This window comes from Pogona vitticeps, chromosome 2 (genome assembly GCF_051106095.1).
Source record: "Pogona vitticeps strain Pit_001003342236 chromosome 2, PviZW2.1, whole genome shotgun sequence".
Taxonomy (NCBI): Eukaryota; Metazoa; Chordata; class Lepidosauria; order Squamata; family Agamidae; genus Pogona; species Pogona vitticeps.
Window position 1 is genome coordinate 87671575 of NC_135784.1, and position 17428 is coordinate 87689002.

At 40.7% G+C, this 17428-nt stretch overlaps 1 protein-coding gene across 1 annotated transcript in view; it reads right to left on the reverse strand.

Annotated features, from left to right (window-relative positions):
- Positions 1-3709: 3709 nt before the first annotated feature.
- Positions 3710-17428, reverse strand: part of LOC110076406 (trypsin inhibitor ClTI-1) — a 29734-nt gene continuing 16015 nt past the window's right edge. The window contains exon 4 of the mRNA XM_020788507.3: positions 3710-15952. Within this exon, the coding sequence (XP_020644166.3) occupies positions 15907-15952 (46 nt within the window). The 3' untranslated portion in view covers positions 3710-15906. The remainder of the gene's footprint in view (positions 15953-17428) is intronic.

Consider the following 17428-nt stretch of genomic DNA (forward strand, 5'->3'; position numbering starts at 1 on the left):
GGCCTCGTACATAGTTCCTCTATGAGACAGTTATAGCAGAGAGGGGTAATATGCAGCTTATGCACTGCACACAGATCCCCCCGGGCCCAAGTGCCTGTCCCACCACCAACCCTACTCCTCCAGCAGCCTCACACTGCTCAAAATGTTTTGAAACATTGTAAGTCCACTGATACTCTAGAGTACATGCCATATTTGGTGGGAAACCCTAGCACCTCTCTGATCCTTCTGCAACCCTCCCTCCCATTTATTTTTTAAAAAATGGTCACTAGAGTGTGCAAACCTTTTTTTTTGATAAGAAGGGAAAAATGGAAGTGGGTGCTGTGGGGTGGAGGTGGTTCCATGAAGTACAGGAATGAGTGTGTAATCCTTAGACTTCTGGCAATGGCACACACACACACACGCACACACGCACACACGCACACACGCGCGCGCGCACACGCACACACACACACACACACACACGCACACACACACACACACACACACACACACACACACACACACACACACACCGCTTATAAGATCAGATCAATTCACTGGATTCCAGACTATACTAGTGTCTGTTTGGAAGGTTGTACACTGGCTACAGTTTCAAATTAAGTAATTTCTGTAAATTACTTAAGTAAATAACTTTGGGTAGATAGGAAGCCCAGCAAAAGTTTGATGATGGCTTCGTTCTAAATAATATCTATGCAGATGCTGGTGCCTTGTTCTTTTCTTGAGTAACTGCTGAACAAGCTGAAAAGTTGGAGGGGATAAGCTGAATGATGAAATGGCGCTTTTTTTCCTGTGAAAAGCTCTCTCCTCCCACTGTTTCCTAATTGCACCATTTAAAATACATTCAGAGCTATCCCACACAATAATTTCCAGAACTGCTACCCTTGATATGCATAATGAAAGTCGGCAGTGAGGGGGAGGGAATGATTCACATGAAATCATGGCAACTTCCCCACTTTACTCTGAGTGTTATTCTGTTCTCTTCCTCACACTTCCATTCCATGAATTGGCTGGATGGCATTGTATGTGAGCTGTATTACAATACCACTGAGAAAGTAGCTGATGTGTTAAGAAAGTCAAGAAGGGTTCTTGCAAGATAAGAGACTCTGAGGCTGCTGTAATCTCTAGACACACTGACTGGGAAGCAAGCCCCACTGAATACAGTGGGATGTCCTTCTGAGGAAGCCTACAGGATTGTGCTATAAATGTGGAGAGCTCGTTCTTACTTAGGGCTCAGTCACATCTGCCAAAACAACTCCAGTTATACCAATTTGGCTGTGTTTTTTTTTTTAATATTTCATAATTTTCAATTCACATGACGCACAGCCAACATCAATTCATTTGCCTTGGCAAGAAGTTTATTTCCCCCTCTCCAGGAAGGTTGTTTTAAATTGTATCGAGGATGAATTGCTTTGTTACCTATCATTTAAGCCTTTCTGAACACTGCTGTTGATTTATTTCCTTCACAAAAGGGCTGGGTTTCTGGGCACTGTGGCCACTTCGTGGTATTGGTATTGGTAAGCTTTTTGTTTCTGCTAGTAGTGGCTGCTACTAACAAAAACTGCACAAATACATTGCTCAGGAGGAGACGACTCAAAGGAAACAGGCTTCCACCCCTCCGTTGTGGGTGAAAGAGGGCTAGAAAGAGAGACGTTTCCTGCTTTGAACTATAAAGAAAGATGTGTATTATTAATCTCTACTCTCTCTCTCTCTCTCTCTCTCTCTCTCTCTCTCACACACACACACACACACACACACACACACACACACACTGCATTAACCTTGCTCTTCACATACTGCTGTATTGCTCTACTAATACTGTATATCACTTTTGTTGTTTCAAAAAAGGACAGGGGGGGCTGATTGCCCTGAGAAACAGTAGAGAAAAGGACTCAATACAAAATTAAAGAGCAGTGCAGTGTGCTATAACAGTTGGAATAGAAAGAAATGAAACAATGCAGTTAAAAACAAGGGGAACACTGCTGCTGATTATTTGTGTGTGTGTGTGTGTGTTTGTGTGTGTGTGTGTGTGTGAGAGAGAGAGAGAGAGAGAGACACGGACAGGTCAGGAACTGCTCCTGTCCATCACAAAGGAACACTGATTTAAGAGCCAATGGCTGTACAGAAAAGGCGGGACTAGGGATATATAAGAGAATGGATGACAGTTAAAGAGCAGTTTGGAGTTAGAGTCTGAGTTAGGGACCAGTTGGGAAGAAGTAGGGACTTCAGTTAGAGAGATGCAGTTTTGGCAGTTAGGACCAGTCTGGTGTTAGAGAAGAATAGACAGAAAGAGAATAAGATGTGAAATGAATAAATACTTGAAGTAATATGATTCTGTCTAAGCAAATATAAATCTTATAAAGGCACAGTTGATTACATGAATAAAATAAGACCATCCATGATTTACTTTACATGATTTACTTGTGAACACTTTAATAAATATTGTTTAATTCAATAACACTGATTGAAGAATCATATTTGATGTATCGAGGAGAGGCTCCTCTGGTGGCACTGGAAAGGGTTGAAAAATAAATGTCACGCCTGAAAGTAAAACTGGGTTGTGGGGAGAAACAAACAGGGGGAACTGGGTTCGTGACAATATATATACTGACACATTTTTCAATGGACATGTGGTGCGTGTGTGTGTATCTATATCTATATCTATATTTATAGATAGATAGATAGATAGATAGATAGATAGATAGATAGATAGATAGATAGATAGATAGATAGATAGATAGATAGATAGATAGATAGATAGATAGATAGATAGATGGATAGATGGATAGATGGATAGATGGATAGATAGATCTGTATCTATATCATCTATATATCTATATCTATATCTATACACACACCACATGCCCATTGAAAAATGTGTCAGTACAACAGAGGTCTGAAAAGAACTGTACAAGAATTAGAGGAATTAGGGGTGGCATCAGATTGGTGGTCATTGAATAAATTAGAATCAAGATATAGAAAAGATGGAAATTTGGGTTTTTTTGAAGGTGAAGTACAGGTAGATAAACTTTGGATTTATTCTGATGAGAAAATAATAAAGAAAATGTACACATATTTATTGGAATATGAATTGGAAGATGAAAGGGTAAAGGAAACAATGATAAAATGGGCAAGGGATTTCGGTTATAACATTGATCACTGGACGATGATGTGGAAAGACTGTTATAAAATGATTAAGCCAGTAAATCTAAGAGAAAATGTCCTTAAAATGTTTTACAGATGGCATTATACTCCTATAAAACTGGCAAAAATGTCAGAAGGTGGTAGCAATATCTGTTGGAAATGTAAAAAAAAGGTGGAAACTTTCTATCATATGTGGTGGTCATGTGAAAAAGCTAGGGGCTATTGGTTACAGGTGTGGGAAATGATAAGAGGAATTATTCAAAAGAAATTAAACTTGAGACCTGAAATAGCATTATTAAACATTATCCCAGAAATTACTGACAAGGAAATCAAATATTGTTTGATGTATATATTGATAGCAGCTAGATTACTCTGGGCCCAAAAATGGAAAAGTGAAGATGTACCTACAATGGAGGAGCTCCTGAAGAAGATGCCGGACATTATAGAACTGGATACACTATCAGAAGCGCTACGAGATCAACCAAGAGACTATGCAAAACAAAGTTGGAACTTAATACATGCTTGGGCCCAGGGTCAGACCTGAAGATAGGGTAAAATGATTGATGGGTTTTGTTTTCTTAGTTTTTTCTTTTTTTCAATACTCTCTGAAGTTTGGGAAAGCTGGAATGTAATGAGGTCTGGACCCCTGTCCTCAAAGGGGGGGAGGGTCTGGGATGTTTGTAATGTAGGTTTAGATATGTGTAATAAAAAAAAAGAACTGTTATAACTGGAATTCTTTTTTTAAAAACCCGTGACTGTGAACCCATAGTTCGTCTGTGGTGAAGGAAAGCCTTTTTGAGACAAACAAGCTTCCAAGCTGAATTTAATCTCCCCCCCCAATCAATACTGATTCTCACTAAGACCGAATGGGCTAGATCCAGACTTGGTCATGGTCGAAGTAGACCTGTTAAAAATCAATGGGACAGATTAATTGTGACAGGCTTAAATGCCATGGATTCCAACTGTTCTGCTCTAAACTCCAACAGATTTCCAATATGTCACACTCTCACTGAAGTCTCCTTCTGATGTTCATCTTTATGTAGTAAGGAACAGGCTGTGTGGGGAACGAGAGGAATTGTGCTTGTTTGGAAGTGCCTCCGACCTGTCCACAGATTGGAGGCCAGGCCTGTTTGCAGAGCTGATTCCTCTCAAACTCATGCAGTTCAACATACTGACACAAGAGTTGGGAGGGGCTATAGGCAGGGCCCCACTCTTTCACTCTCTGTGCTATCTTTGCATGGACAGGGACTTCTTCTGCATTTTATGTTTTTCAGATCTGCAGATGGTAAGCCTAAAATGAGCAGATTAGCACACAGAGCCATCTGCCTAATTTCTACACACACATACACAAAATACGCAGACCACTCTAAATCTACCTAGTTCAATAGAAACTTTGAGCGGAGAAGTTAAGAGTGATGAAGTTACTGATTAGAAGTGACAAATCAATACAATTTCAGTTGCAAAGGTTTTGGGAAATTGCAGATACACTCTAACCTCTTGAAAAACTTCGCATTTTGCTTATGCATAAATTCTAAAGATCCAGTGTAGCCATGAAATCGTACTTCTACTATGACCTTGTTTTTTCTGGCATGGAATTTGTTTCCTTTTAAAGATATAAAGCTACTCATGGTGAAGGAATGCTGGCTACTTAAAAAGATACCCCAGAATTCTATTCTTAAAGATCTAACTGGGCTAAGCCAGCATTTTTGACATGGTGATGACAGGAAACACTGCTGTCAGGATAACACTGTGCAGGAGTCCTGACAGTTATTTGAGATATGGTTGCTTGCTGCAATATGCTGAAAACACTGCAGTGTAGACCTCTATCCTCTTCTGCCTAGAACGTGCCTTGAAATTGTAGAACCTTATAAAAGGGAGGTGAGTTTCTTCCTCTAACATGCTCATGCAATGTAAGTCTGGTTGAAGTTTAGCTTTGTTAAATGTATTCTCAAAGGCTTTCACGGACAGGATCCATAGGTTTTTCGGGCTGTTTGGCCATGTTCTGGAGGTTTTTCTTCCTAATGTTTCACCAGTCTCTATGGTCAGCATCTTCAGAGGATAGGAGTCAGAACCTGACCAGAACACAGAGAGAGTTCTTTCTCCTGTTCCTCTGAAGATGCCGGCCAGAGAGACTGGCAAAACATTAGGAAGAAAAACCTCCAGAACACAGCCAAACAGCCCGAAAAACCTAGAACAACCTTTAGCTTTGTTACTTGGCCATCTGCACAGCTACTTGCAAAAGTGTCCTGTTGCAGGAGTCTCCTGTACTTTCCTATAAAATCTTAGTTTTCATAGTCGAACCCTTGAGTTGGTGGTCTCATTAAATCCATTGTCAAATATGCATATACACACGCTGGCCTTCTCTTAACAAGACATGAAATATAAAAGCTGAAATGTACCTCAGCGTATGCAGCTCAGACTGCTGAAAAGTTGACATGTCAAACCTGAAGGTTTTTGTCAATTTTTTTCCAGGGTGCTCTTTGTACATTATGTTTTCTGTATCACTTCAGCTCAGCCTGGAGGCAGGCACTGCATCGCGGCCTCTCCCAATTTGAAGAGACCCTTGCCCAGCAGGCTGAGGCAAAGAGGAAGTCACAAAAGCAGCAAAATCAGGGAGCTGGACAGGGGTCAGATTGTATTTGTCTTCAGTGTGGAAGGGATTGTCACTCTCGAATTGGCCTCCTCAGCCACACTAGACACTGTTCCAAGTCCTCCATACAGAGCACGTCACCATAGTCTTTTGAAACTGAAGGATGCCTAACTAACTCAGCTCTAGTCTTGTTTTCCAACAAGGGAAACTGAAATAAAAATGAGGCAATATAATCCAAGCTGAATTGGCAGCAGGGACTTCAGTTGATTATGGCCTGGTCAGATGGGGGATGGAAGGGACTGAGAATGGACTGAGCTCTATCTAGAAAGTTTGCAATGGTTGGAAGGAAAGGAAAGGAAAGGATCTTGTTTCTTCGGTAAGGAGGCAGAAAGTCCCTCATTGGGTTGTCTGTGAGTGAAAGAAAATTGCTCATCCAAAGTTCTCTGTCTGAAACTTCTATTTATACCACTGTTGCCAGAGGCAGGGCTGCAATTCACAGAGGTCATGATGGTGGATCCATGCAAATTTTGTAGGGGGGGAGGGGAGTGAAGAAAAAAAGAAGGGAAGAGTAGTGTTTGGCATGGAGAACTGAGTACAAAACAGTGTGCTGCCTAAGGTCACCCAGTCTCTCGCCAATCCCCAACTAGCTGGCTCACCCTGTTGTTCTTTGTGCTAAACATCAAACAGGATTTGCTGCCATTGTAGTGCTGGTGCTTTCCAGTATCACAGACACCTTCCCAGCGCAATGTCCACCTTTGCCAGTTCTGACAAAGGACCTACTGAAGTAAGACAGGGGTTCTCCAGAGAGCCACTTAGGAGTGCTTGTGACCAGAATAGCCAGGGCATCAGAGGTAGCAGCTGCTGATCAGTGGGGGGGGTGGGGTGGCAGGTGAGTCACACAGTAGTGGGGCTGGCAGAGATGCCACATGGCGGGTGGTAAATGAGCGGGATGCAATCTGTGTCTGCTTGTCTGAACCTCAGCTCCAGTAGTAATATAAGAGGGGAAGGAAAAGAAAAATCACCCCTGTGTTTTTGTATGCACAGCTTCAGTTTAGATCTTCTTGGATATAATTGCTTTCATTTAAGTAGCTGCAGATAAAAAAATGTGTATTGAACTCTCGACTCTGCTAATGCCCTAATATGAGCACAGGAGTTGGGGACTTTATTTATTTTTATCTATTTAAAATATATTTACTCTTATACTGTATTACCCTTGTGGCGCAGTGGTTAAACCACTGTACTGCAGGCAAAACTGTGCTCACGACCCGACCTGGGGTTCAATCCCAGGTAGCCGGCTCAAGGTTGACTCAGCCTTCTATCCTTCTGAGGTCGGTAAAACGAGTACCCAGCTCGCTGGAGGGTGAGGGGCAATGTGTAGCCTGCATAATTAACTTGTAAACCGCCCAGAGAGTGCTTGAAGCCCTATGGGGCGGTACATAAGCAGCACGCTTTGCTTCACTTTTTGCTTTGCTTTCTTCTTTAAAAGGACCCAAAGCAGCTTACACAATTAAAAGATAGTGTTAAAGCTAACAACAGTAACTGACCTGACCTGTGCCCTTATAGAGACACCTGCAACCGATCTGTGTCCATGTCTATGCCAGTATTTGTGCATTTCTAGATATTTCTCTCTGGGAGGCAGTGGAAGACAGGAGGGCCTGGTGTTCTCTGGTCCATGGGGTCATGAAGAGTCAGACACGACTTCACGACTAGACAACAACAATATATTTATACATATTTCCCACAGGTGGAGAAATGAAAATGGCTGTGAGCTGGGGTCTGGTGATTACACAGTGCCACCAGACCTATTTCTAGCAGAATTATTTGTTCACTTCCCACAAGAGAACACAAGAAAAAGAGAAGCAGGCATCAAAACCACTGCTTTAATGAGAAGAGAAACTCAAATTGGGAATGGAGAGAAAGATAGACCCTCATGTCTGAAACTAAACTTCTGACCTGGCCAACAAAAGCCCATATAACAATGCAAGTATTCATCTGCACAGAGTCATGCATCTACTTTTCTACTTCTCTTTTAAATTTTAAAAGAGAAGTGGGGGGGGGAAAAGGAAATTGATAAACACAAAGCCCAGGCAATGTGCTACACTGATGACATTTCTCACTTTCTTCTGTGATTTTTAAAAAATGTGGAAAGTCACTGTGACAACCCAGTGACCTCATTCAGAGACCCACCCAGAGCTTCTGTGATAGGAATCCTGGCCTTCAGTAGGGGGGAGGAAGCCGTCAGTTTCCTTCTAGTTTTTCACTGGCTCAGCAATTTTCCCTAAAAGCTCGTTAGACTTTCAACTTTATTTTCCCACATATTTGTTATTTTTATATTTTAACCCCACAAATGTCAACAAGGAATCTGTAGGAAGTACTTGTCTTCTCCACAAGCATTCCAGGCTTTTTGCTTTGCCTTGTGACTGCCAGAGGGATGCACAAACAGCTCTGAGTTCATTGGTGTTCCCTCAGTCGGCTGATGATGTATTCATATCTCCAGGGATATATTCCACTGTCCATCCACCTCTCGCTACAAGGTACTTAGTCCATTGTACTGGTGACACACCTGAAGGACCATTCATAATAGAATCCATCTTTGCTGAAATTTATCTACCTAGATCATCCTGCAGGACACAAAGTGGTAAAGCATTTTGGGAGGGAACTTCTGGTGCTCCAGATATTTTGGATCCCGACTCCCAAAATGCCTTATGACAGCTGGATTTGATGTGAGTGCTTGCTCGCAGGCTTTTTAGGAATTTCTCTTTTTAAAAGAAAGGTAGGAAGTGTCTCGGATCTACTGAACTATGAAGAGCAGTGGAACTGAGGAACTGTGGGGAGTTGGCTATTGCTGGGACCATGGGAAGTTATGTTGGGTCAAGCCACAGGCCTGTTTGGTTTAACATTCTGTTTACAAAGTGGCTAACCAGTGATCTATGAGGAGCCCAATGGAAGCTCCATTCCAAGAAGAAGGGCTGGCCAAAGCCCAGACATTCTGTGAGCTAAAATTGGGTTATGAATGTTGTATTTAATTCCTTTGGCTTTATTGAATAATAGCCATAATAAGAAACATAATGAGAAGCCTAGAATGTGCCCTTGAGTAAAAGAGAAAATGAGACAGACAATTAGAACTATGTCATAGTCCTTTGTTTGCCACTAATGAGGCTGGTGTGGAGATAAAGTTGCACCTGCATTATCTTGCATTTGTAAGCCCCATAATTAAAAGAACTAAAATATGAGTTTATCTTTGAGCTGCTTGGACGTGAAATAATACCGAATATAGATACTAATTATTTTTAGATGTTTTGTATTAAGTTTACAAGCAGCACGCTTTGCTTTTGCACATTTAAAAGCATTTTATTGTTGCTTCTGTTGTTCTCATGCAACATATCATATTCTTATAGTGCCTTACAAGATATTTGTACTTTCTGCAAGTCAATAACATTCAAACTTTTGTCAACGGTGGCTCCCCCGCTTTGATCTATTTTAATTTATTTTATTTTCATGTTCCTGCCAAGAAGCAATGGTCATAACATTTTATTTCTGGTAAGTATTAATATTTTGCTTCTGAAGACAGATTTTTCTCATGGTCAGCATTCCTATTAAAAGTTGCATGAGATAGTTATGGCATCGCAGAATGTTAAAAAAATAACAACAACAATAACAATAATCTTAGAACTGCAGAACTGGAAGGGACCCTATGGATCACTGAATCCATCCTCTATCAAGGAGACACTGTGGTGAATTAAACTCCCAATCAACCACAGAGCTATTGAGCAATATAGAATAATTACACTAGCATCAAGTCCATTGATGTAAATTTCAGGGGTAAATTGCTCCTAGTAACAAAATGGCTGTTTGTGTTTCTTGTCACATGCCATGTGGTGTGACTGATGTGTAACAGGAAATACCACTGGCAATTTCTTCATTACACAATGCAAGAGTGGGTGATACCTTTTATTGGGCCACTAAAAAAGTAAATAAGTAGCAAGCTTTTGTGGATGAAATCCACTTCCTTGTGCTAAGCATACTTCCTTCATGAATAGTAAAAAGAAAAAATTGTAGACAAATATGTGTAATCTTGGGGACCACGTGGCCTATTCCTTGTTCTTTCTTAATTACTAGTACCTCTTCAGTATAACAGGCTGTATAACTCAGAGCCACAAGTTGGAAGTTTGATTCTCCACTGTGCTTCTCGGGAGGAGAGCTTGCCTGTGTGGCCTTGGGCCAGTTGCACAGTCCCAAGATTCTTCCAGAAGAAGGGAACAGTAAACCAGTTCTGTCTATTCCCTACCTAGAAAGTCCTGGAAAGAGTCAGTGTAAGTCGGAATTGGCTTGATGGCACACAATTACTATTAGTAATTCTAAATTGACATTGGCTGTTCAGTATACAGCTCTTGAGACTTGGTCTTTCGTGATCTGAAAAAGAGGGATAAGAAAAGTAACCAAAGTTTTGATATGATCATTAAACAGTACACATGGGCTATTTGCATTCGTAACTCCAGGGATACAAATATGGCCTGTGGCATGCCCTCCCCCAGAACTCACCAGCCCACTCACTGGGCTCCTCGCAGTGCTGGGATTCTTCATCTTCATCATTGGCTTTCCCTGCCTCCCTGCACAGCTGGCCACTTTGGTGAGGAGGCAGGACTTGGAGTCTTCGTTATCAGCTGATCAGTGGTAAGCCTGCCGAGCTCCTGCCATGATTGGCATGACAACAATAACACCAACAAAGGACCCCAGTGTGGTGCAGAGCTCAATGAGTGGGCAAGCCACCTCTAAGGGAGGGAATTGGGCCACCGCAGTGCCAGTCCAAGCTCTGTCCCTGGAGATATGAATACAAATTTGTTGTTGTTTAGTCGTTAAGTCGTGTCTAACTCTTCATGACCCCAAGGACCAGAGCACACCAGGCCCTCCTGTCTTCCACTGCCTCCTGGAGTTGGGTCAAATTCATGTTGGTAGCTTCGATGACACTGTCCATCCATCTCATCCTCTGCCGTCCCCTTCTCCTCTTGCCTTCACACTATCCCTTTTATTCTTTTTTTTTTTTATAAAACACGCTTTAGCTAGTAATTTAGAATTCTTATTACTATGTTCAAAAAATTTCTTTTTAAATAAATTAAATTTCTTTGTATCTTTTCCAAATGAATTCCTTCCAACTCCTTCCTCTTTGCTTGTAATTCTATTAATGCTTTTTTGTCTCTAGTGTTTATGACTATTTTTTCGAATACCTTTATATTATCTTCTAATTCCTGTATTCTTTTCCCGTTTTTTCTTAAGTACATTTGACATCTTACGTGCATACCCTCTTGCCACAAATTTGATTGAGTCCCAAATTACCTTAGGTTGACCTCCTCCCTTCCCATTTATTTCCCACGTTTCTTCTAAATCTTTTTGATTTTTTTTTCCGTCAGGTTTGGATACCTAAACATATTTGTATCAATTCTCCACCTGTTTACCTCCTTATAATCACATTTAAGAATCAACTCCATATTCGCTCTGGCATGATCTGAAATTTGTATGACTTCAATAACTGTATCATTTACCCTAGGCAACAAATCTTTAGATACAAATATATAATCTATTCTTGAATATGTATTATGCACCTGTGAGTGAAAAGAGAATCTTCTTTTGTCACCTTTTAACTCTCTCCATACATCTTTCAAATCTGTTTTATTTATTAATCTGTTTAATATTGTAGTTTTGATTTTCACTTCCCTATTTCGTTACTTTGATTTGTCTTTCTTCAGATCCATTACCGTATTGAAATCTCCTGCTAATATTGCTGACTCTTTCCTCAGTTTATCCAGCCTTCTCAATATATTTTCTAAGAATTCTTCTTGTCTCTCATTAGGTGCATGCACATTTACAAGTGTAATCTCTTCCCCTCTCATTTTATCTTGTATTATCAAATATCTGCCTTGAGTATCTTTTTCAGTTTTCTCAACCTGAAATTCACACTTTTTTGATATTAATAACATCAGGGTCTTTTCCAGGGAGTCTTCTCTTCTCATGAGATGGCCAAAGTATTGGAGCCTCAGCTTCAGGATCTGTCCTTTCAGTGAGCATTTGGGGTTGATTTCCTTCAGAATGGATAGGTTTGTTCTCCTTGCAGTCCGGGGGATTCTCAAGAGTCTCCTCCAGCACCACAATTCAAAAGCATCAGTTCTGTGGTGGTCAGCCCTCTTTATGGTCCAGCTCTCACTTCCATACATTGCTACTGGAAAAACCATAGCTTTCACTATTCAGACTTTTGTCAGCAAGGTGATGTCTCTGCTTTTAAAGATGCTGTCGACGTTTGTCATCGCTTTCCTCCCAAGAAGCAGGTGTCTTTTAATTCTGTGGCTGCTGTCTCCATCTGCAGTGATCATGGAGCCCAAGAAAGTCAAATCTGTCACTGCCTCCATATCTTCCCCTTCTATTTGCCATCAGGCAATGGGTCCAGTGGCCATGATTTTAGTTTTTTTTTATGTTGACCTGCAGACCAGTTTTGCCACTCTCCTCTTTCACCTTCATTAAGAGGTTCTTTAATCCCTCCTCTCTTTCTGCCATCAGAGTGGTATCATCTGCATATCAGAGGTTGTTGATATTTCTTCTGGCAATCTTAATTCCGGCTTGGGATTCATCCAGTCCAGCCTTTCGCATGATGTATTCTGCATATAAGTTAAATAAGCAAGGAGACAATATACAGCCTTGTTGTACTCCCTTCCCAATTTTGAACCAATCCGTTGTTCCATATCCAGTTCTAACTGTTGGTTCCTGTCCCACATAATTTCTCAGGAGATAGATAAGGTGGTCAGACACTCCCATTTCAGAACTTGCCATAGTTTTCTTTGGTCCACACGGTCAAAGGCTTTTGCATAGTCAATGAAGCAGAAGTAGATGTTTTTTCTGGAACTCTCTGGCTTTGGGATTTGGTTTAGTTTATACCTGACTAGCCCAGTGGTTTTTCCTACTTTCTTCAGTTTAAGCTTGAATTTTGCTATAAGAAGCTGATGATCAGAGCCACAATCAGCTCCAGGTCTTCTTTTTGCTGACTGTATAGAGCTTGTCCATCTTTCGCTGCAGAGAATATAATCAATCTGATTTCAGTATTGCCTATCTGGTGATGTCCATGTGTAGAGTCGCCTTTTGTTTTGTTGGAAAATATTAGCCTTTGCCCTGCTTCACTCCACGGCCAAACGTCCCTGTTGTTCCTTTTATCTCTTGACTCCTTACTTCAGCATACCAGTCCCCTATTATGAAAAGAACATCTTTCTTTGGTGTCAAGTCTAGAAGGTGTTGTAAGTCTTCATAGAATTGGTCAATTTCAGCCTCTTCAGCATTTGTTGTTGGTGGTAAACTTGAATTACTGTGATGTTGAAAGGTCTGCCTTGGATTCGTATTGAAATCATTCTATCATTTTTGAGATTGTATCCCAGTACAGCTTTTCCCACTCTTTTGTTGACTATGAGGGCTACTCCATTTCTTCTACGGGATTCTTGCCCACAATAGTAGATATGATAATCATCTGAATTTAATTCACCCATTCTTGTCCATTTCAGTTCACTGATGCCCAGGATGTCAATGTTTATTCTTGCCATCTCCTGTTTGACCACATCCAGCTTACCGAGATTCAAAGCTCTGAAATTCTAGGTTCCTATGCAGTATTTTTCTTTGCAGCATCGGACTTTCCTTTCACTTCCTTTCACTTAACTGTAATAGAGTGAATACAAATACTCCATGTCTATTAAACAGTATATAATCAGTTTTTATTGCAGTGACATAACCTCCAAACAGGATACACAAAAGACTGAGTGTGTTGCAAGAAGAAAGTCTATATTTGCTTGAACCAAGGAAATGCTTGAGATGTTTAGATTGTGAGCCATCTCTTATTTTGCTCCTTTCTGAAGCTCTTGGCCTGCTGCTTTCTCTTTAGGTTTCTGGTTCCCAATCATGCTGGCCACAAATATTCTTGGATGGAGCTTCTCGGAGTTTCAGTAGAAGAAATTTTGAGCCCCTATGTTTCAGAACCATTGTACTAGTTGGAGAGACAGTCAATCTTACTCTCATAGAACTACCAGACGGGTTTTTTTTCTTCCTCCAACTAGAACTTTCTTTTCTGAAGCCTTAAATATTTTTGCCTGGAGAAATTATATTTGTTCTCAATATGCATCTGAACGGCTTTTCTGCTAAAATTGATGATGTCTTCTGTGCCGTCAAGTCAGAACTAACCTATAGTGATCCTAACAAGGCTTTCAAGTAAGTGAGATATTTAAAGAGTGGTTTTACTCTGCCAGTAAGTTGTCATGGCTGAGCAGGGATTTGAACCCTCTTTTCCATAGTTCTAGTCCATCACTCTATCCACTGCACCATTATTATTATTATGTTTTCTAGATTTTTTCTGAACTTCCATAAATTGTTTTAAAACAATTTTGGATTTTTTGCCTACAGAAGGTTCTTTACTGCATCATCCACAAACCCTGAAATTGCCATTGAAGTTATTAATATTCATTTTATTCCTTGATAGGCTACGTTAAGGGTTAATGTTTAATATCAATTTTCTTAAGTTGCATTTTCTATTTATTATATCATTATTACTTTATATATCCAGGTTTCATATTTTGTCTATTTTGCCAGTACCTTTTTTTTTAAAAAAATAGTCACATTATAACAGCACCGAACGCTATGCTTTAACCACTATTTAACCATTATTATTGCTGTTATTCTAATGCAATATATTCTGTGTTTTCACTATTTTTATGAATTGTTCAGCATTTTAACTGACACGTTGCATTTCAGATTGGTTTTCTTTGTGGTGAGGTTCTGGCTTCTCCATTTGTTTGTTAGAGCAAACCAGTGACGCCAGAGAATCCTTTTTGTTCTAAGAAATGAAGTCCCAAACATCTAGAGGCCTCACAGTTCCCTCATCCTTGCCTCACTTTGCAATGCGCAGTGATTTATGTGACCACAACAGTACTTCTTGGTAACCCATATGGTCTGTCGAAACTGTTTCGGGGTGTGTTTGTGCACTTCTGGATACATAGCTTTTAAAAAAATCATTGCAACTGAATACACAAGAAGAGCTTCTTGAAGAAAAGCATGGCAGGGGCTTAAAAAAAGAACCAAGACATTTTCAAGCTGCCCTGTATTTTTAACAGGCACTAAGTCACAGATTTCTAATCTGATTGGTTTTGGGTACCATGAAATAATGAAATATTTCACTGGAAACATTCATGGGAGCGAGGCATGTGCACTGTCTTCAGACAAAGTGCAAACAAAGCAGGAGTATCTATATACTTCCAAGGTGACCACAGGGTGGAGCAAAGAGCAACGGAACTCCCATGAAGTGGAACAACACCTCCATAGATCCCTTATGTTAGAGAATATGCTTTTTATCTCAGAACAAAAAATCCTTCTTTGACTTTTCTGCACAAAAGTCATTGATTACACTGACTTTCTGGTGGCTGCCTTTAATGCCAATTGGGACTTTCCCCCCAGCCACCACTAAAACAGAGTGCCCTGCTCCATAGACTGAAGCTGGTGGTGTCCCTCTGTCCTCTCGGCACGATTCCATCGACAATCTGGCCTTGCTGTCTCTATTTCCCCATTTGCTGGAGAAGCAGAAAGATACAAATATTGTCATGGGCCAGAGTCAGAACTGGTTTTGAATGCCACAAAAAGGGCAGAAGGTGATTCAGTTCTGACCCGTGTGCCTTTCATTTAGACACAGAAAGGATCAGAGACATCTGTTCCACATCCCCAAGAGGGACTTTTATAGGCAGTGATTAGAACTTACTGAGGTAGCTCACAGATCAGGAGTGCCACCTGCTGGGCAAACAAAATGTCTCCTCATTTAAAGCTGTAAATGTCCTTTTGTTTCCTGTCCCATGAAATGCCTGTCAGCTGGTTGACTCTGGGAGCTGTACTTCATAAAAGTAACTTTGAAAAAGTAACGTTTTCATGCTTTGAGAACCCTTTGTCCTCTTGGTCAGTAAAAGGAGTGTCATATTCCAATCACCAAAAACCATCCCCAACTGAGAATCAGATAAAGTCACTCCACAGGCATGTTGCAATGCTCTTGTTTTTATTGACTATAAAATTCAGGAGATCATTGACAAACAGTTATAGTCTCTGCATGTTTTCCTCAGCGATGCCTCAACAGTCCACATTGGAGTTCTCCAGCTGGCATAGTGTATCTCTCAGCAATCGCCATGATTCTTAATTCTGGTGTGTACTCCCATATTCCTGAAGGAGGACAGAAAACATTCTAAATAAAAATGAGCAAACCACTGAGTCTCACACTCTCCCATGTTATTGTTTGAAATCTGAAGTTCTTCACATTCCCGAAGAAATTCGTGATTTGTGATAGGTTTCTATCAAAAGGTGCCAAACTCAAACATTTTTACTGAACCAGTCTAAAACATCAAGTTATTTCAAATACAGAAAGGGTCCTGTTGTACCAGCCTGCCATGCAGCTGTTAAGGATGAGAAGTCTGTCCAAAAATGAAAATCTAAAGCGGGTGTGAATATACAGGTATTTATACTCAGATTTTAAGAACTCGGCACCTGAAGCCTTCTTTTTTTATTTATTATTTATTTATTTACTGGCCAGGTATGTAAACCACACCCGGAATTTAATATGGCTACCGGCCACACTTAAAAACACTACACACATACACATACACCATAAACAGAAAAATTCACAAGACAATTAAGAGCAAATTAAGAGCAAATTCTGCTTGGATAAGCAGATCTGTGTCCTTTCTTGTGCATTTCCCCCCTTTAAAATATGTTATTTCCATTGATTTGATGAAGAAGTATGAATATTTGAAAAAACCTTGGAATGAAACAAAAAAAAATCTCATTTCTCCCCAGTACTGAATGTCCTCTCTGGGCTAAAGTTCAGGAGGCTTGCAAATGATGCCTCGTGGGAACTTGAGCATATGAATTTCTGAGCTTCCAGGGGAAAGCTTTTTGAGATTATCTGTCAATGATTGACTTCATTGCTGTTGTAAACCAACACACCTGCTAGTATTGGAGCACCCACAATTAAAAGCAGATGGAAGTTTAAAACCTTTCTTGGTCAGGATTACATTGGCCGAGCCTGCTTTCAGTGGAAGTCACCTGTTCTGAGTTAGTTTAACCAAAGGTATCCAGGTGTTCCTTGAACTGGATGTTCTAGACCTAGTACAGTGGAAAACCCCTAGTCATTGTTTATCTATTAGATATATTTAAAATGTGTCACTGGGTGCTTGTGGCAATGTAGAAAACCTGGATGAAAACAAGGGGTGGGGGAGACAACATACCAGCCAGAATTCTATTGCTGAGTTGTGTTTGCATAAGGAAAATCACAGAAGTCTTGGTGTCAGGTGGCTGCTCATTATCAGGGAATTGGTTGTAGAGTTGGGCACGAATCACCAGTTTGGCAGTTCATGCTGGTTTGTTTAGCATCTGAACAGATGTTTGGTGCTTCAGATGCTGCCTCCAAGTGGGTGCCCGCTGAGGGAGGTAGGGCTTTGCAGTGCCAAACGCCTGTTCAGCCACTAAACGAAACAACACAAAGGCCAAACCGGCAGTTGTTCATGCCCATCTCTAATTGGTTGCACCCCCAGGCATGTGACTGGGCATGCAATTGAGCAAGAGCCCAGGCATGCAACCAGTACCTTGTTAATGAGCAGCTGTTTGACACCAAGACTTACACAATTCCTTTTACAAAAGCAA